Source organism: Ctenocephalides felis, unplaced genomic scaffold (genome assembly GCF_003426905.1).
Source record: "Ctenocephalides felis isolate EL2017-DRISC unplaced genomic scaffold, ASM342690v1 CF-g0.4_SCAFFOLD_01886, whole genome shotgun sequence".
Lineage (NCBI taxonomy): Eukaryota > Metazoa > Arthropoda > Insecta > Siphonaptera > Pulicidae > Ctenocephalides > Ctenocephalides felis.
This window is the reverse complement of record NW_020538040.1, coordinates 57,445,700-57,462,831: the sequence shown is the minus strand read 5'-3', so window position 1 is coordinate 57,462,831 and position 17,132 is coordinate 57,445,700. Positions and strand designations below refer to the sequence as shown.

The 17,132-nt window shown below is 28.7% G+C and overlaps 1 protein-coding gene across 1 annotated transcript; it reads right to left on the bottom strand.

Moving 5' to 3' along the window:
* Window positions 1-1,057: 1,057 nt before the first annotated feature.
* LOC113378508 (phosphatidylinositol 4-kinase alpha) lies at window positions 1,058-16,093 on the bottom strand (the record flags this gene model as incomplete). The annotated part of the gene is given in 23 exon segments (XM_026619047.1): window positions 1,058-1,293; window positions 3,649-3,757; window positions 3,837-3,957; window positions 4,267-4,474; window positions 5,134-5,334; window positions 5,515-5,698; window positions 6,024-6,224; window positions 6,803-6,907; window positions 6,973-7,110; window positions 9,632-9,833; window positions 10,039-10,140; window positions 10,361-10,634; window positions 10,846-10,957; window positions 11,360-11,579; window positions 11,692-11,777; window positions 12,056-12,248; window positions 12,454-12,658; window positions 13,515-13,671; window positions 13,744-13,844; window positions 14,398-15,378; window positions 15,450-15,666; window positions 15,749-15,900; window positions 15,972-16,093. Coding segments are annotated over 22 exon segments (4,449 nt in total), but the record flags the coding sequence as incomplete, so codon positions are not given.
* Between the last annotated feature and the right edge of the window lie 1,039 nt (window positions 16,094-17,132).

The following is a 17,132-nucleotide window of genomic DNA, read 5'->3' as shown; positions in this document are numbered from 1 at the left end:
AACAAAGCCATAAAAAATCATTTTTGCCAAGAGTCCGTGCTTTGTCCTTTACATCTGGCAGACAGAAATCCATATCAGTGTGTTTTTAAGTCTTGTGTAGTCGTAACATCTACAAATATCTTCCAAAAAAATCGAGTGTTTTTAACAAAAAATATTAGTGATATGGATATATAAATATTACAGGTAAATAATTTTTGCTTCCTCAATTTTATATAAAACCTTTTTTAGTTAAGTCTTATTACTATCTATCCGGTACATAATCATTCCTTTTATAACAAAAATTTTTTTTCTAATTAATCTGTATTGACCATTGTTAATAATGTTAATCAGTATTTTAAAAACATTGTATTTGACAGAATAAACCTGATGATGGAACGTACCTAGTTCCGAAACGTCGGATAACATCTTCAAAAAACAAATTGTTTTTTATTATTGGATTTACTGTTCGGAAAAAAACCATCATATATTGAAAAAATCCAGGACTTATCTATTGAATATATATATATATATATATATATATATATTAGCAAAATATGATTTCATTATAACATGTACCACTAAAAATACAGGCTGGGCAAAATTCCGTTTCATTTAGAAACAACTATAAAAGTTTTTGGTGCAGGTTGTGTTGTAGCAAATTATGTCATCAGCAATACTCAGAAAAGTAATACGTGTAAAATATTTTCAGGAACCAATGACTGACAAATAGTTTCTTTAAGAAAGCAATAGTTTAAACACTAAATATATCGATCTGCTCCGCTTTTTGGAAATGAATTAGCATACGTATTCAGATAAAGAAAATTACAATCGGCGATATTTCGGAATTTAATCTGAATACATCACATGTGACACTGTGCGGTTGCTCTATCAAAAAGTTCAATTTGTGTACAATGCAATGTATTTTACAAGTAAACTTACTTAGAAAAAGTTTAATAGTAGTTAAATAAGCAGATATGTACAAGCCAGTCGTAAATTAATCACTGCCAAATTAATCACTCAACAATTAAAACTCAAATCGGCTATTAATAATTGTTTATTTAAACGATGATAGTCTTACCAATAATTCCAAGATAAGATTTCGTTTCTTTATGTAGTCCTTAACGAAAACATCGGCATTATTTATAGTCCTTTTTGATCTAGCCGATCTTTTCGACAGTGTGTTGGAACTGGCAGACAAAGGGACGGTGTTGATCCAACCAGTCGTTGGCTTTGAAAAGTCGCTGCTGCTGTTGGAACGCACTTCCGAAGTTAGAGAATTCGTAAGGGACCTCGACGGCGGGTACATATCAAAGTCTATAATGTTATTATTAACCCATAAAATACATTTTTCATTTTATTGGCAAACTTAATTCATCAACAAGTTGTACAAGAGCATATATCTTTATTTGTGAATGCATTGAAATTGTCTATGCTTCGCTAAAGACTTCATGCTATTCAGAATCATTGTTTTGGTTATCCAATAAATTAACAAGTAATTCAACAAGCGAGTCATTGCCATCAAATTGCTAACATTTTTATAATATTTAGAACTAAAAATTTGATTCAACCGCAAAACTATTTTTGTTTTTAATTTTAGAACAAAGTAGAAATAAATTACAATTGAATTAATTCTCATAAATGGAATTTATTAATAAAATAGTGTACATGTATAAAATAATATCATACCAAAAAATTTACGATCGCAACCAAATTAAATTTTTGTTCTAAAGGTAATTAATCAGTGCAATTTAATACGACTGCAAAAATATAATCCAATTCATATCAGTTTATTTAAATTAACGTCTTTAATTACGTCGGTATGCGTACCGTTCATTCATGAGTTAAGTCGGTAATAAGATATATTCGAAGCAAGGCTTTTAAAACAACTTTTTAAAATATGTAACTACAAAAAAATAATAACTTAAAATATGTATCTATGAAAAAAATGAATTTTGCTAATTTAACATTTCTCTTACAAAACCATGGTTAAAAAAATATTTACATTCAATTAAAATTTGCCGACATAGTTGTGTGTTTTTTTTTACTTTTTTAGATATATATGTAAAAAATATAAGAAAGTGATTGCAAATATTTGTATCTGTATTTTACTTATTCAACAAGCATGAAAATATCAGCAAGACATATACAGTTCTAACTCTTTAACTTAACCTTATGATAACAACGTTCGTAAAAATCCAATGTAAAATCCTTAAATTATGATATAGTTTAGCATATGTGAATTGTTAAAAAAATTTAAAATATCAATAAAATACCTGTTGTTAAACATTTAAGAAAAAAATATAAGCTGTAATGCAATTAAAATAATTTTAATATAATTGTGTAAAATTCAAATTCACATTTGTGTGTAAAGATTTTAAAAACTTGTATCGCTTTTAATTTTCGAGTTTCATTCTTTTTTTGTAACACGGCAAATTGCTAATTATTACAATAAGCCAGTTTTAATATTTTTAAGAGGATGTCAGATGTCTGCTTAGTTAGTTAATGGAAAGCAATGCTATTTAAAAACTGCTTCAATCGAATTATGAAAAAGTACATTTTCGGATAGAATTTTATACCTAAGTCAATATATTTCGAATACAAGAAAACAGTTATTTTTTAAACAAAATCAAATAATTGATCAGTGTATTTTTCTAGACGCCTTCTTTTGAAAACAACATACATTTTTTTTATTCTTTTGAAATTGCGCGTTTTACAAGTGCTCTAATCATCATTGTTTTGAAATTATATTTAATGAAACAACTTAATAGATTCAAATCATTTATCCATTAAAAAATGAGTATCATATTTTCTAGTGCTATTATTTCTGGTCTATTTTAGATTAAAATTATTTACAGATCCACATTCAACTCATAAATTATTTTTGTCTGCAGATTTTACTTGCCGTTTTCGCATTGCGTCCGAAGAGTTCGTTATAAATGCAGTTTCAGGTTAGAATTGCCAATTTAAGAGAAAAAATTGTTATGGTAGATGATTAACTGATCGACTTTGATAAACTGAATTAAGAAAGAATAAATATAAGTAAGTATAAATATTGTGATTACATAACCCCATGCTTTGAATACCAAGCGAATGAAAATGCTAAATAATATCAATAATTATTAAAACATGCTTTTATTATTAATCGAGGGCATTCACAAATTAAATTTCGTACTTGCGATTTGAAAAATGTATTTAAGCTAACAATATATGCTCCGAAAATAATATGTATCAAAAAGTATATTTAAAAAATGTTGCATAATTTACATTGACACAAAATGCCTAATGAAGAGCTTCGCCAAAAATTGAAAACATGCTAAAATATTTCAAATACTCTGATACAAAACAAGCATCACATAATAAATTGAATAGTACCTTCGACGCTCAACTGGGCACCGTCTGTTATAAAATTACAAATTAGATTCATCAAAATAATTTTAAATATTAATTCAATAAAATCATTTTCATGTTTTTCCTATACAACTTTGAGATAAGTTAAAAGAATTTTGTACAGTTTTTGAATGCCTATGTTTGTCACATTAAAAATGCCATTAGTAAATCATCAGAACACTATAGCTTTATTCACTTTGAAATTATATTCTTTTACATAATTACTAAACAACTTTAGCTAACTGTAAGTGCAATCTTTAAAACATGCAAAACTGTTCTTACCTCCAACAACACTCGCCTTTAAATATTTTTTATCGGAATGCATGGTCTGCCAGAATTTAAACAATGTTATAATATCATCCTTCAATTGTTCTTGGGGTTGACTAGGGCACTGTTGAAAGAATTTAATAAAAAGCAGTATTAATGTAATGAATTTATTTCAATCATGGATAATAATAAATTATTCTTACTTGTTGAGGTCCGCAAAAATAATCTAAACAACTTGAATATATCCTTTCTCTCAGAACATTTTTAGCTAAACTTTTTGGTAATATATCTCCTTGTAGTAAAGATAGACCACAAGTTAATAGTCTGAAATGATATCAATATCTAATTACTGTATCTGATAATAATATATTTATAAGTAATAAAGTTAAACATATATTATATCCGGGAGTTTTTCTTTGCTCTTGTATTTTTTTTTTTTTATAAATTCAATTAATATTTCAAATGATTTTTTTAATTATACAATATTACTTCAATTGATCTTTCTGTCACCAAAAACTAATCACCATCATACTGATATAATAAAAATTCATTTTTCTGTTCAATTCAACGTCATGATAAAAAATTTAGTAATTGAAGTAACCAAAATATTATTTGAAATAATGAAGTACTTACTTAAATCTGACTCCAACTGCTGCTACATGTCTGTTCTGTTTATTTTCTGAACTTCCAACATACATAGGAAGCGATCTGTGAAGCAGTGTGGCTAACATATCAATCTTATCTTGACTAGAATATTTTGCAGTATCAACTAACTCTGATATGAACTGAACCCAAATATCGTGAGGTTTTACGTATGGGGGCCTCGGTTCTAATTTACACCCTAAAATGAAAAATAAAACCATTTATGCGTATAATCCTAAATACCAAGAGTATATAGCCAAATTGCCTTCATAATATATTTATTTATTATTTTCTTTACACAATTATTAATACTAAGCATTAAAATAAATGATTAAACATAAGGTGACCATATTTTTTTGCAGTTTTATGTATGGGGGCCTCGGTTCTAATTTACACCCTAAAATGGAAAATAAAACCATTTATGCGTATAATCCTAAATATCAAGAGTATATAGCCAAATTGCCTTCATAATATATTTATTTATCATTTTCTTTACACAATTATTAATACTAAGCATTAAAAGAAATGATTAAACATAAGGACCATATTTTTTTGCAGAAAATCCGAGACGGATTAAAATGTGTGTGTGAGCGGGGGGGAGGGGTGTTGCTAAGCTAAAAACTTATATGCGCATTTTTTCGGTTCAAATTTTCTAGTTTAAATATATGTCAAAAATTATTATTTAATATTGGCAATTCAAGTGTTTTTAAAAATCCGGGACAAATATTGCTTTTAGAAAAAGCCGGAACGCAAGGCGGAAAATCGGGACTGTCCCGGCCAATCCGGGACGTACGGTCACGTTATTAAACAGGATATTAAGTACACTATACTAATGCTAGTAGGACATTCTATATATACCTTCATAAGCAGCAAATGGACTAGTTTCCTCAATATGATCTGCAAAAAGACCCATTTTCGCTTCCATGGTGTACTGCCAAGCTGACAGCATTTCCTGCAGGAAACATAATTCGAGATCTGGTCTAGCGGTAAGTAACCACTGCCAGCATTCCACTGCAGTCGCCATAGCATCACCAGTGAATAACTCCACCTGAGACCACGCTGAAAATGTGAAATAAAAACAACAAAAAAAAGTTATTATACTTGATATTCAACACAAATTTGTTATTGTACTTGATATTGCTCAATTTCAACTATGTACATAGATAAAAATTTATAAATTATAAATATTTAATAAATTAAATTTATTCTCAGCAACTTTATAATGAAAAAATATTTTACCAATAGCATGAAGCAATGCTCTATGAATTCCTGGTAGTGAAATCAATAAAGAAGTAGCTCTCCAGAGGGAGCCTCTGTGTTTAGAATCGCTTTTTTCTTTACAAGCTTCCCAAATAGAATTAACAAGGGTATGTGGCAGATCATTACGATCTGATGAACCCAATGCTGTCAACATTCCACTGACCTAAGAAGTGTTAAAAATTTATGTGAATGAACTCCAATATTAAAGTTGCAGAAATATTTCATATTGCAAACTGCTTCATTTGTATTAAAAAATTTTTTGGCCAACCAATGGAATCTCAATATATTTTTATCCACTACAGCGGTGATCTCTTATAGAGAATGTTACAAAGTTAATGCATATAATGCATGATAGCTTATGTTCTTATATGTGACATATGTTATTTATCTATACCAATAATATAAAACAAATAGATTAAAAAATTCAAATATAATGTATTTGAGTATTATTTTTTATAAACAATTTTATTAAAAAAATGATTACACACCTCACCGCTGTACTTGCTTCTCAATCCAAGAACTGAGACAAACCGAGAGCTATCACTCTTCATGCATTTAGGGCGCTTCACAGAGTTTGTTGTAGTTAAATAATTTAATGCTGATGTACTTGTAGACTGTGGACTGGAGTTTAAAAGTGAATCTACAGCTAACGCTAAACCTGTGTGATGCCACAGTGCTGAGCTAGGTACCTATAAAATAAAATGTATAGTTGTTAAATTTTATAAACATAAATAACACATAAAAAATAAATGTTTTTCTAGTTATTTGACTAAAATAATAAATATATATCTACTTGTTATTAAAAGAATGTAAGCAAATTTAATAACAATATAATCATTTTTGTTTCATCAATTTAGATTAGATCTTTAATTGAGTCAACACTTGTTTTTGATTATTGTTTTATGTATGAATTCTACACTTTTGAATTTGACATTACGCTTTCAAGGCAATGAACAACCATATCAAATATTAAGTAAAATACTTTCAGTAAATTCTAAAAAGTAAATATAATAGTAAATATTGTATAACTTGTGTAATTTGATACAGGAGCAAATGGGTTGATATAAAATGATTGAAAGTTGACTATAAATATTAAATAAAAATAATTGAAAACAAATTTTATCTTAGTATGTTTCAGTACCAATTAATATTGGTAAGAAATGGAAAAAAATATTCAGAATTGCTATATGACAAATATAAAAACTAGTAAAAAAACATTCATATAAAATGAATAAATAAAAAATTAAACTTGAATATACAAACATACTTGATTTGGATATTCTTGAAGATGCGACCTTGTAGAATGTGGGGCCCATTTCATTGCCTCTTGTACAATACCTTGGCAACGATCTGCAAAATCTTTAACAATTGTCTAGAAAAAAGTAAATGTTTGATAAAATTATCTTAAAATAATAACCTTAAATTAATATAACACACCTCCCTAGCCTCCCAAGTATCCATAAGTTGCATCGTGTAAGGTGTTGAAGGAATCTTTAATGTAGGTGTTTCTTCATTAGGATCTAATTGAAGACTATATGATAACACTTGTAAGATGTCTAACATTGACCACAAAACCTGATGTAAATAATTAAATATTTTGAAATGACTGAAGGTATAAAAATATAACTAAATCTAAGAATATCAATATTTTATTAAAAATATTGCAATATATTTTCTTAAATCTATATATATATATATTGTTGTACACCCCTGATATTATAAGTTGCTAACCACTGTCATAATATTAGATTCCTAACAAGTCCAGACTGAAATCTTAGAACCCCTGAGCTTTAGCTGATATTAACGGTTCATATTAACTTTTCTCAGACTACTGCGTAGTAGCTGACATTACACATTCTCTCACGAAATCATAAATCTGCATCGACAAATCTCAGCAAGATTCTATTATCGACATTCCGCCTAGTTAACAATTCTCACCAAGTTCGCATGAATAACATTTTGTTTAATCAGCTAAATTCATTACTTTGTCCTTTTCGTTGTATAGAACATTCGAGACAAATCCCCACTACGTTTCAAAGGATTTTAGTTTTATTAATTATGAAATAAATCAGTCTTAATCTGTCGGTCGCCGGGCAAACACTTCTCTTCCAATACCTCCGAGTTCCTTGTACTTAAAGTGAAATAAAGTGAAGTTTTTGAAATAGTCTTTTCATTTATCAATTTCAAGTATTTTCAGCAAGTGAGTTTTCAGGAAAGTCGGAAGGTCCAGAGCAACAACACCGATTTGCATATAGCGGCGCCAACACCCCTTTTCTGTTCATCAACGCGGTGTCCAACATATTTTTTGGTGGCAGCGGTGGGATACTGCCAACATATTATTTGGTGAAAAATGAATACAGATGTTCTAACGTTCAATCATTATCAATTTTTAATTTTAAATTTATTTCATTCTTATTAATTTTAAACAGTTGATTTATGATTATTAAATATAGCATAATAGATTATTGATAATCAATCATTAATTATTGATTTCCAAAAAAAATCCATTGTTGACTTATTGATTATTAGTTATCGATTATTGATTGATTGAATATTGATTATTAATTATTAATTATTGACTATTGATTATTGAATATTAATTATTGATTATTGATTATCAATTGATTCTATTGATTTTTTTTAATGTAGTATGCAAATAGTGAACATAATTTTGATAATGATTCCTTGAATTAAATAATAATTGTAATTTTAAATTTACCTAAACAAATTCAAGTATTAATTTAGATTTTATTGCAAAAGTCTATGATTTAGTTAATGTTTAATGAGTAATTATCTCAAGTTTTAGGTAAATTTAGAAAATATCTTGAATAAATTTATAATTTTATAGAATTATTAGTTAAAGAAAATTGAACTTCCACATTTTTTATTTTCAATTTAAATCTAAAAGCTAATTTAAGAATATTCAAGATTACTGTTCAAACGTATTGGGGATTGAAAATTTTTCTTTTTTTTTTTCCTTTTCGTGATATTTAATACTTTTTAGTCAAATCTAATGAATTGTTGCGATTTTTGCTATTTATTTTTCTTGAATTGAATAATATTTTTTTTTTTTGTGACTTTTGGTGTCAGTTTTTTTTACGGTAGCGCCGGGAGTCGCTACATTGGCGAGGGAGGTGTTGTACACCCCTGATATTATAAGTTGCTAACCACTGTCATAATATTAGATTCCTAACAAGTCCAGACTGAAATCTTAGAACCCCTGAGCTTTAGCTGATATTAACGGTTCATATTAACTTTTCTCAGACTACTGCGTAGTAGCTGACATTACACATTCTCTCACGAAATCATAAATCTGCATCGACAAATCTCAGCAAGATTCTATTATCGACATTCCGCCTAGTTAACAATTCTCACCAAGTTCGCATGAATAACATTTTGTTTAATCAGCTAAATTCATTACTTTGTCCTTTTCGTTGTATAGAACATTCGAGACAAATCCCCACTACGTTTCAAAGGATTTTAGTTTTATTAATTATGAAATAAATCAGTCTTAATCTGTCGGTCGCCGGGCAAACACTTCTCTTCCAATACCTCCGAGTTCCTTGTACTTAAAGTGAAATAAAGTGAAGTTTTTGAAATAGTCTTTTCATTTATCAATTTCAAGTATTTTCAGCAAGTGAGTTTTCAGGAAAGTCGGAAGGTCCAGAGCAACAACACCGATTTGCATATAGCGGCGCCAACACCCCTTTTCTGTTCATCAACGCGGTGTCCAACAATATATATAAAACTGACAAACAATAATCCCCATCGAGATACACCAAACGGCTTTTAAATTTTTGAAATCGGTCTAGCCGTTTTTAAGAAAACGTCGATTTACGACAAAAAATCTGTTCACATATACGCACGCAAACACACACACACACACACTTTTTCCAAATTTGGTCTCATTTGATTCAGAATGGCTTGAAACGTCGAGAAAACATAAAATTAGCGAATCGGATTTTTTTATAAAAACATAAACTTCTCCTTTGGGAAGTTAAAAATAATTTGTTTATGCAAATTATTTCATATTGAAACACGAAAAAAAAAAGCACTATGAAATTAATACATTTCAACACAATTTTCTTATACATACACGACAATTCCATAGAAGATGAGGAAATTTGTCCACAAGCCCAGCTAAATATTTATCAGCAACGCGACGAATTTGCTTGTGCATGTGATTAAAATTGACGAGAAGAAATTGAGCGTGCCTTTCTAATTCTCGTTCACGACTTTCATCTTTTGGCTTGTTGGACATTACTTCTAAAAATTGCTGGAATACATGATCACCCACACTAGAATAAAAATATATAATATATGTGATGTATGTAATAATTCGGTTTTGCAAAAAATAAAATTTGAATTGAATATATAAAAATAAAATAATATTATACATACATATTACATATAACAATCAATATACTTTTAGAAAGTAGATTCTGAAAATGGTATTAAAACTTTTCAAGATTTTAAATAATCCATGTTTAGCTATATAAATACCTGCAAACACATTGCCACATTCCTGATTTATCCTTTTGTAACTCTGTATCACTCAAATATTCTAAAATTGGTTGAAGACTTGGTTCAGACGAGTTCGAAACTCTATAAATCAAGTTTAGTATATAATATAAATTCTGAGACAATAAATTAATATTATGCATTGTTTACTAGAAACGTCCATAAAGATAAAAAATATCAATGAAAGCTATTCCAACATAATTTATAGAATTTATATATTAAAAATTTGCTTTCAATTTTTAACTAAAAAATTGTTAATAAGGTATTAAATTTTTTATATGCAATATTAATAAAATAAATTAACCTTAGGGTTTCCAGCCAATAAACACTAAGCAGAAAAGTACACTGAGCAAATGACAGCTTATTTACAAAAGCACTAATATCTTGAGGGTGATCTAAAAGGTTCATAATTTGAGTTTTGAGTTCATTCAATTCATTCCAAGACACACTGTCATTCCGAACGGCTGATGTATATTGTAATTCACGCATTTCAAATTTTGCTGATGATTGTGATACTAAATATGGCGATTTGACTGCAATTTCTTTAACACCCATAAACCATTCATGTGGCCAGAGATCTGAAAATGCAATAAATTTGAGTAATCAGATTGAATAAAAATTAAATAAAATAAAAAAATACGTATTTTAATATATAAGTATTTTTTCAATTAATAATGTCAATAATATAAATATCTTATAGCATTTTCTCAACATGAGTTATTAAAATATAATAAATTTAGGAAAATTTCATCATTATCACAAAAATTATTGATTAAAATATTGATTTACTTGAATCTGCTGCAGTAAAGCCCATTACAACACAATATAACCAAAAGTCTTTGAACAATTTATGTAAACGAGGTTTTGGATTTCTAATGGGTGGTAACCTTCGAACAAGAACCTGTTAGATAAATATCACATTAGTATTAAAATTTTACAAAATTGTATAAAAATGAAGTATTAGTTTAGTTTTTAAAAATATGTATAATTAATTTTATTCTATTATAATCTGAATACATAGATAGAGTAAACTTGATATTGAATTTATAAATGCATGCATTCAACTCATTTCTCTTTTGATATAAAACACTAATCTACAACATAATTTTTTAAATCTATTCAGCATATACTTAATTTGTATTTAAAAAATAAGATATTTGAAATGGTATCGTTTACATTTTGTTAAAATCTGAAAATTGTTTTTAAAAAGATTTTTATACTTAAATAAAGACCCAATTCTAAAATATTAAATTGAATAAATATCTAGTAAACTAAGTATGCATAAAAAAATCCCATAACTCACAGCAATAACTGGTATGAGAACACCTAAATTTCCAGCACTGCTTGAAGCTTTTTGAGTGCTGGGTGCTTTTTCAGATGCTCGTTTTCCTTCTAGTCCAAGTCCAACAAACAACTCAAGCAATCTACCTAATAACTCCATCATTTCAGTTTCGCCTTCTAAATTAGCTGCTATATTAGCCAGTGCATTAATCACTGCTCCACTAACATGGCCATATTGTTTCCTGAAATAGATTTTGAAAATGATTATAAAATCAACTCAGTTAACAACAAGATTAGTTAATTATAAATAAAATATTTCATTTTATATTAAAAATATTTAATCAATTAAATCACCTATCATCTATTGTAGACGCTCCATATACCGCAGAACTAGATTCCACAGTAATCATCGTAAACATTCGCATGATTTCTTCATAAATCTAAAATAACAAACTCTCCATTTTGTATTTTCTTTTTATTAAAAAAAAAATCAATAAGGATTTCAAAATGTATTACAATATTACATATCATTGAATACCAATGAATATGAGGTTTTAACTCTGATTTTTTTATGATTAATCTGCACAAAATTATACATAAATTAATTCTTAACTGAATTAATACACTAATATTAATATAAGTTAGTTTAATGTTTTTTCTAAAAAATCCATAATAAGAATTTTAAATTTCAAAGTAAAATTAGTAAGATCATTTGTACCTGAGGATCACATCTGCTAATAACCATACACCCAAGTTGATCCACAATCAAAGTATCCAAATTTGATGGAACTTTACAAAATCTTTGCTGATAAAATTGCAAAATAGTATCTGTTGTCTTTGGAGTATCCTTCAATGCAACTGCCACATGTCCTAACATAATCAAAGTATTCATAGAAACGAGATGAGTTTCACTGAAATAAATGGATATCAAATTTAATATTATATTCTTTTAAAGAAAATGAAATACCAACACTAAATAATGAGAATAAAACTTTTCAGATCATGTGAAATTAAATATTTCTTATTAATTTAAAGAAATATGTAATATAATAAAATGCATAAAAATATTTTTTGTGTACCTTTTATAAAAATATAAATCAAATAATTTGTGTCTACCTGTCAGACATATCTGCGGTAAATAATCTATTTGATAAATTTGCTACTAAAGCTGGAACACAATATGGATCCAAGCAATGAGCAGCTCTTAAAGCAATACTTAAATTTTCAATTGCAGCATCTCGTAATTTTTCAAATGCTGAATGAGCTGATCTTGTTAAACCCTCATTTATGGAATCTGAGGTGCTTAATTCTGCTCCTTGAACTAAGAAGAAATGAAATAGCAATATAATATGTAACATAACAAATGGTTGTTTTAGATGTATTGTAATATATATAAACAGTAAAAGTCCTTTAGTCGAGCTTGCACGGGACCGACCCCGTGTCGAACTATCGAACATTCCGGACTATCGGGCGGTAATTATAAAAACAATTAGGTTAATAATTAAACTACATAATCAGTAGGAAATCCAAACAACAAAGCTTATTTTACATTAATTAGATTATCGATATAATATTATTCATTTTTTAACAAAAAAAATTCTCTATGTTTACAAAAAACAAAATTTTGATGATTTCTAGCCATTTCATGATTTCTAGTTTCTGATTGAGAGTTAGTGTTGCATGTTTGTTTTGAAAACATGATCACTGCACAGTTAGGTGGTTAAATCTATTGATATATTTATACTATGCCACTGTATTCAGTAGACTAACTTAATAAACGGCCGAACTCTTCCTAAAACGTAGAGGGTATGTATTTCGTAGAACATGCTTTGTTCATGAACACAACGGAATTTACCATGAACATAACTATCACCAAACAATAGCGAGTTCGTCCGAATTATACCGAACACCACGAAAACGTTCTAATAGCCCTCGAGCGTTTTCACTTTCCATAAAGGCACATTTTTGACAAAAACGAGATTTTTAAAAAATTACCAAACTATCAGGCATTCCGGACTGTTGGGTATCGGACTACAAAGCTTCTATTGTATGTACGTATGTATGTATATGTATATATATATATATATATATATATATATACATACATATATATCCAGCAGTATCAGTTTATATGTATTTATTCATATACAATGTAATAGGTACGTAAAAGAACTAACCTGTAAACTTAATGGTTTGCAATTGATTATTCTTGCCTGTATTCTGCTGCTTATGAAGTTTCAATAAAATTGGGGAAGGTATAACAAGAAAATCACGTAGACATGAAATTGAAGTATTTGCAATGTTAGGAAACTTTGTAGCTAGTTTACCCAAACCCTAAAATTGTAATAAAGCATATTAATTGTTAAAAATAATTATAAAATTAGTATTACACTCATACTGATTTACCTCCAAACAGACCATTAATAATGGCATGTGAGCCAATATTAATCTATGATTATGTGATGAATTTATTTTCTCTGATAATCTGCTGCATAATTTGTCAGCACCTGTAATTAAACTTTTTTTTATTTATACCAATTTTTACTAATCATTTCAAAATTACACACAATATGAAATTCAAAAGCTCTGATCAGGGCCACTCATTAAAAACATATTTACAATCATCAAATTCAAATTAGATCATGCATAACAAATAGTTACTCATAAAGCTTGCAAAAAATTAAATAAAATAAACACAACCCAAGCATGCTCTACCTATAATATTTGATATGCAGGTGGCATGACTTTCATCATCAGAAGATTCATGCTCTAGAATAAGATATTGCAACAAAAGTAAGATATGTGCATTCATAAAATAATAGCTAGAATATAATAAAATTATATTTGAATAGCCAATTCTATCCTTTCTCAATTTCATTAGCAATTCAAATATCATGATATTGGTATCATCAATTTTATTATGTATAAAAACTAATATTGTCTTAATTGAGAATGGATAATCTAATTTAAAACAAAATGTGTACATATAAAGTTTTTTATAAAGCATTTATTAAGTTACAATATAATTTGCTTGTTAATTTTTATATATCAATTTCTTACCAGTTTCATCACCAATAGCCCAAACAAGTAGATCAACACAAGCAGCATTGGCCATCACATTTATTTTAAATTTATTGACTGTTGCATAATTATTTTCCCTGTCTTCTCTTTCAGATGCATCATGATTTCGACTCTGTAGTTCCGTTTGTCCATTTAAAAAAAGATCTTTCACAAACCCTTGAACATCTCTTGTAAACGGTGCAGGAAGATCATTTTGATTTTGCAACAATTCTCTTAATAATGTGACAATTACTAAGTTAATTGTTTCAGAGAAGGATCGATATGGAAATCGTTCTCTTTCATAAGCAATGTAAAATTCTAAAGCTATGTCATCAAACACCTTTAAATTATCTTTGGTTAAAAGCTTTTTAGATAAATCAAGAATATTTTGTAACTGGTTTAATGAGAAAAGTAAGACCAGTTGCTTTTTTGGTGAATCTAAAAATCTCATATTTGGAAATTGATTGAAACTTGAGCCATACTTTGCAAAAAAATAAGTTGTTGGGTCATAAGGTACTGAGTAAAAACTTTTCAATGAACTTCTTTTACTTGGATCCAAAATGTCATTATTGAGTAAATCAAATGTTTTGTTAAAATTTCCAGACAATGAACGTGGAATTATAGATCGAAACTGAGTAAAACTTCTTTTCTTATTTATTGACTGCTTTTTTCTCATCATTTGATTATGCTCAATATTAATCTCATGCTGGGGAAATAACCTATTCAACAATGGTGGATGGCTTGATGAGAATCTGCCCATTGACCTTGCTAATCCTATAAATACTGGAATAACATTTCTGCAGATATTTTCTTTAATATCTAAACTAACTTCACTGTTTATGTTTAATACATGATTTCCTATAGATTCAAAAACTTCAACTTGTGTTTTAATTATTTCTTCCCTATATGTACTTGATTTAACACATATGTCACAAAGCAGAGTGTTTAAACAAAAACTGAATTTTTCAGCAATAGGAATACCTACAAATATGTTATATATAAGAATGCATTTTATAAAGATTTATAATACCCAGACTAAAAAGAGGACTTACGATCAGTACTTGCTTTTTGTCCCTTGCATAACCATTGAGCATCCTCAAGACCCTTGAGAAGTTCAAGTAAATATGGAACTATGATATCACAATGAGTCAGATTGCTATCTAATAAATATATGCCGAGTGCAATAACTGCGTCTTGGCTTTGGATAGTCAACATAAACGTTGAATCCGTTGTACATTGTTTAGGGCATAATTTAAATAATGTATCTACCTGTGTAATGATAATTAATATAAATATATTGTATAATTTATTTAAATAAAAATATAGAAATATTAGTTTGCACTTAATCAACCTTTTCCCATGCAACATCTTCAATTTTCGCTAAAGATCGAGCTAAACTATGGACTGTCTTCCTAAAAAAAACTTTGTCATCTGCCATGATAAACATTTTCTCACCGACTGATGTATTTACAATCCCCTGTTATGATAATATATCTTGTTAAACTGAAAAACATTTATTCATCAGAAAAAAATGTTTGAAATCATATTTTCTCTACACTATTCTAATAAATTACATTTTTATTTGTTTTACTCACGCACGATTGCATGATCTACAGAAAATTTATTATAATTGTATGTTCAATAGTTTGTCAACTTTTGTATCGAATTCTGTAAAATCTTTATTATTTTGACGTTTGGCACTCCATGACAATAAGCTGTGGCGTTCGCTTGACAGCTGAAAATTCAAGTTCTATGGAGTTGTCAATGACGCAACCGCAACGGACACGGACCGATTCTGGACATAGGATTTCTATAATGAAGTCGGGCACTGTCGGTTCATGCGGAGTTATCTCCGAACAAATGCGCAAAAAGAAAATTAAGGCAAATCTGCCTTACATTAACCCCTTAACTTACAATTTAGGTTCGAAAATATTGGGCCAAAATTGTACAAGCTGGCGCAGCGTTTGTGACTATTTTTTCACATAGTATACAGATTTTCACAAAAATTAAAATAATTTTGTGTTTTATAGTATTGTATAAATAAATATTTTGTAATACTTGCGATTGCCGTACCGGGCTATGTCCGTAATGCGTAATATTTGCTTCTGAACCGATTATCGTACTCGGGCTACGCCCGTAATATTTACGTTTGGCCTAGAAATCGCACGCGGGCTCTGCTCGTCATTTTAAGTTAAGGGGTTAAGGAATTTTATCCTTTGTGTTTTTTATAACGCAAATCTTCGTTTAGTATGCAACATCAATTTAACGCTTAATTCCTTTTTCTCAAATTCGAAGCGGCGCACTGGTTTGGAACGAGTATCCAATGTGGTCTATAACAGACTATAAATGATCTATAACATCTCTTGCAATAGCTGTGATTCTATCTACATTGGCGAAACATGATAGAACCAAACGATGATCACAGAACATTTAAAACTAAACAACCATACGTTCAATTTTCATGACGCAAAGGTTCTTCATCATGCGCCAAAGTCTCACAAAGACGTTTTGCGGAATCGGCTTTTATTTTCTTAGACAAACGTAGTATTAATAAACGAACTGATACTAGCTTCCTTTGCGAAAAATACCAATATGTTCTAAATAATGTTTCCCAATTTGTATCGAATACATAACACCACGCTATGCTCGTTCAACACTATCACACACACTTATTACATATATCGCTGTACGGTTTATTGCAAACACGTGTTTTCCAAAATTTTTGTTTCGCACTT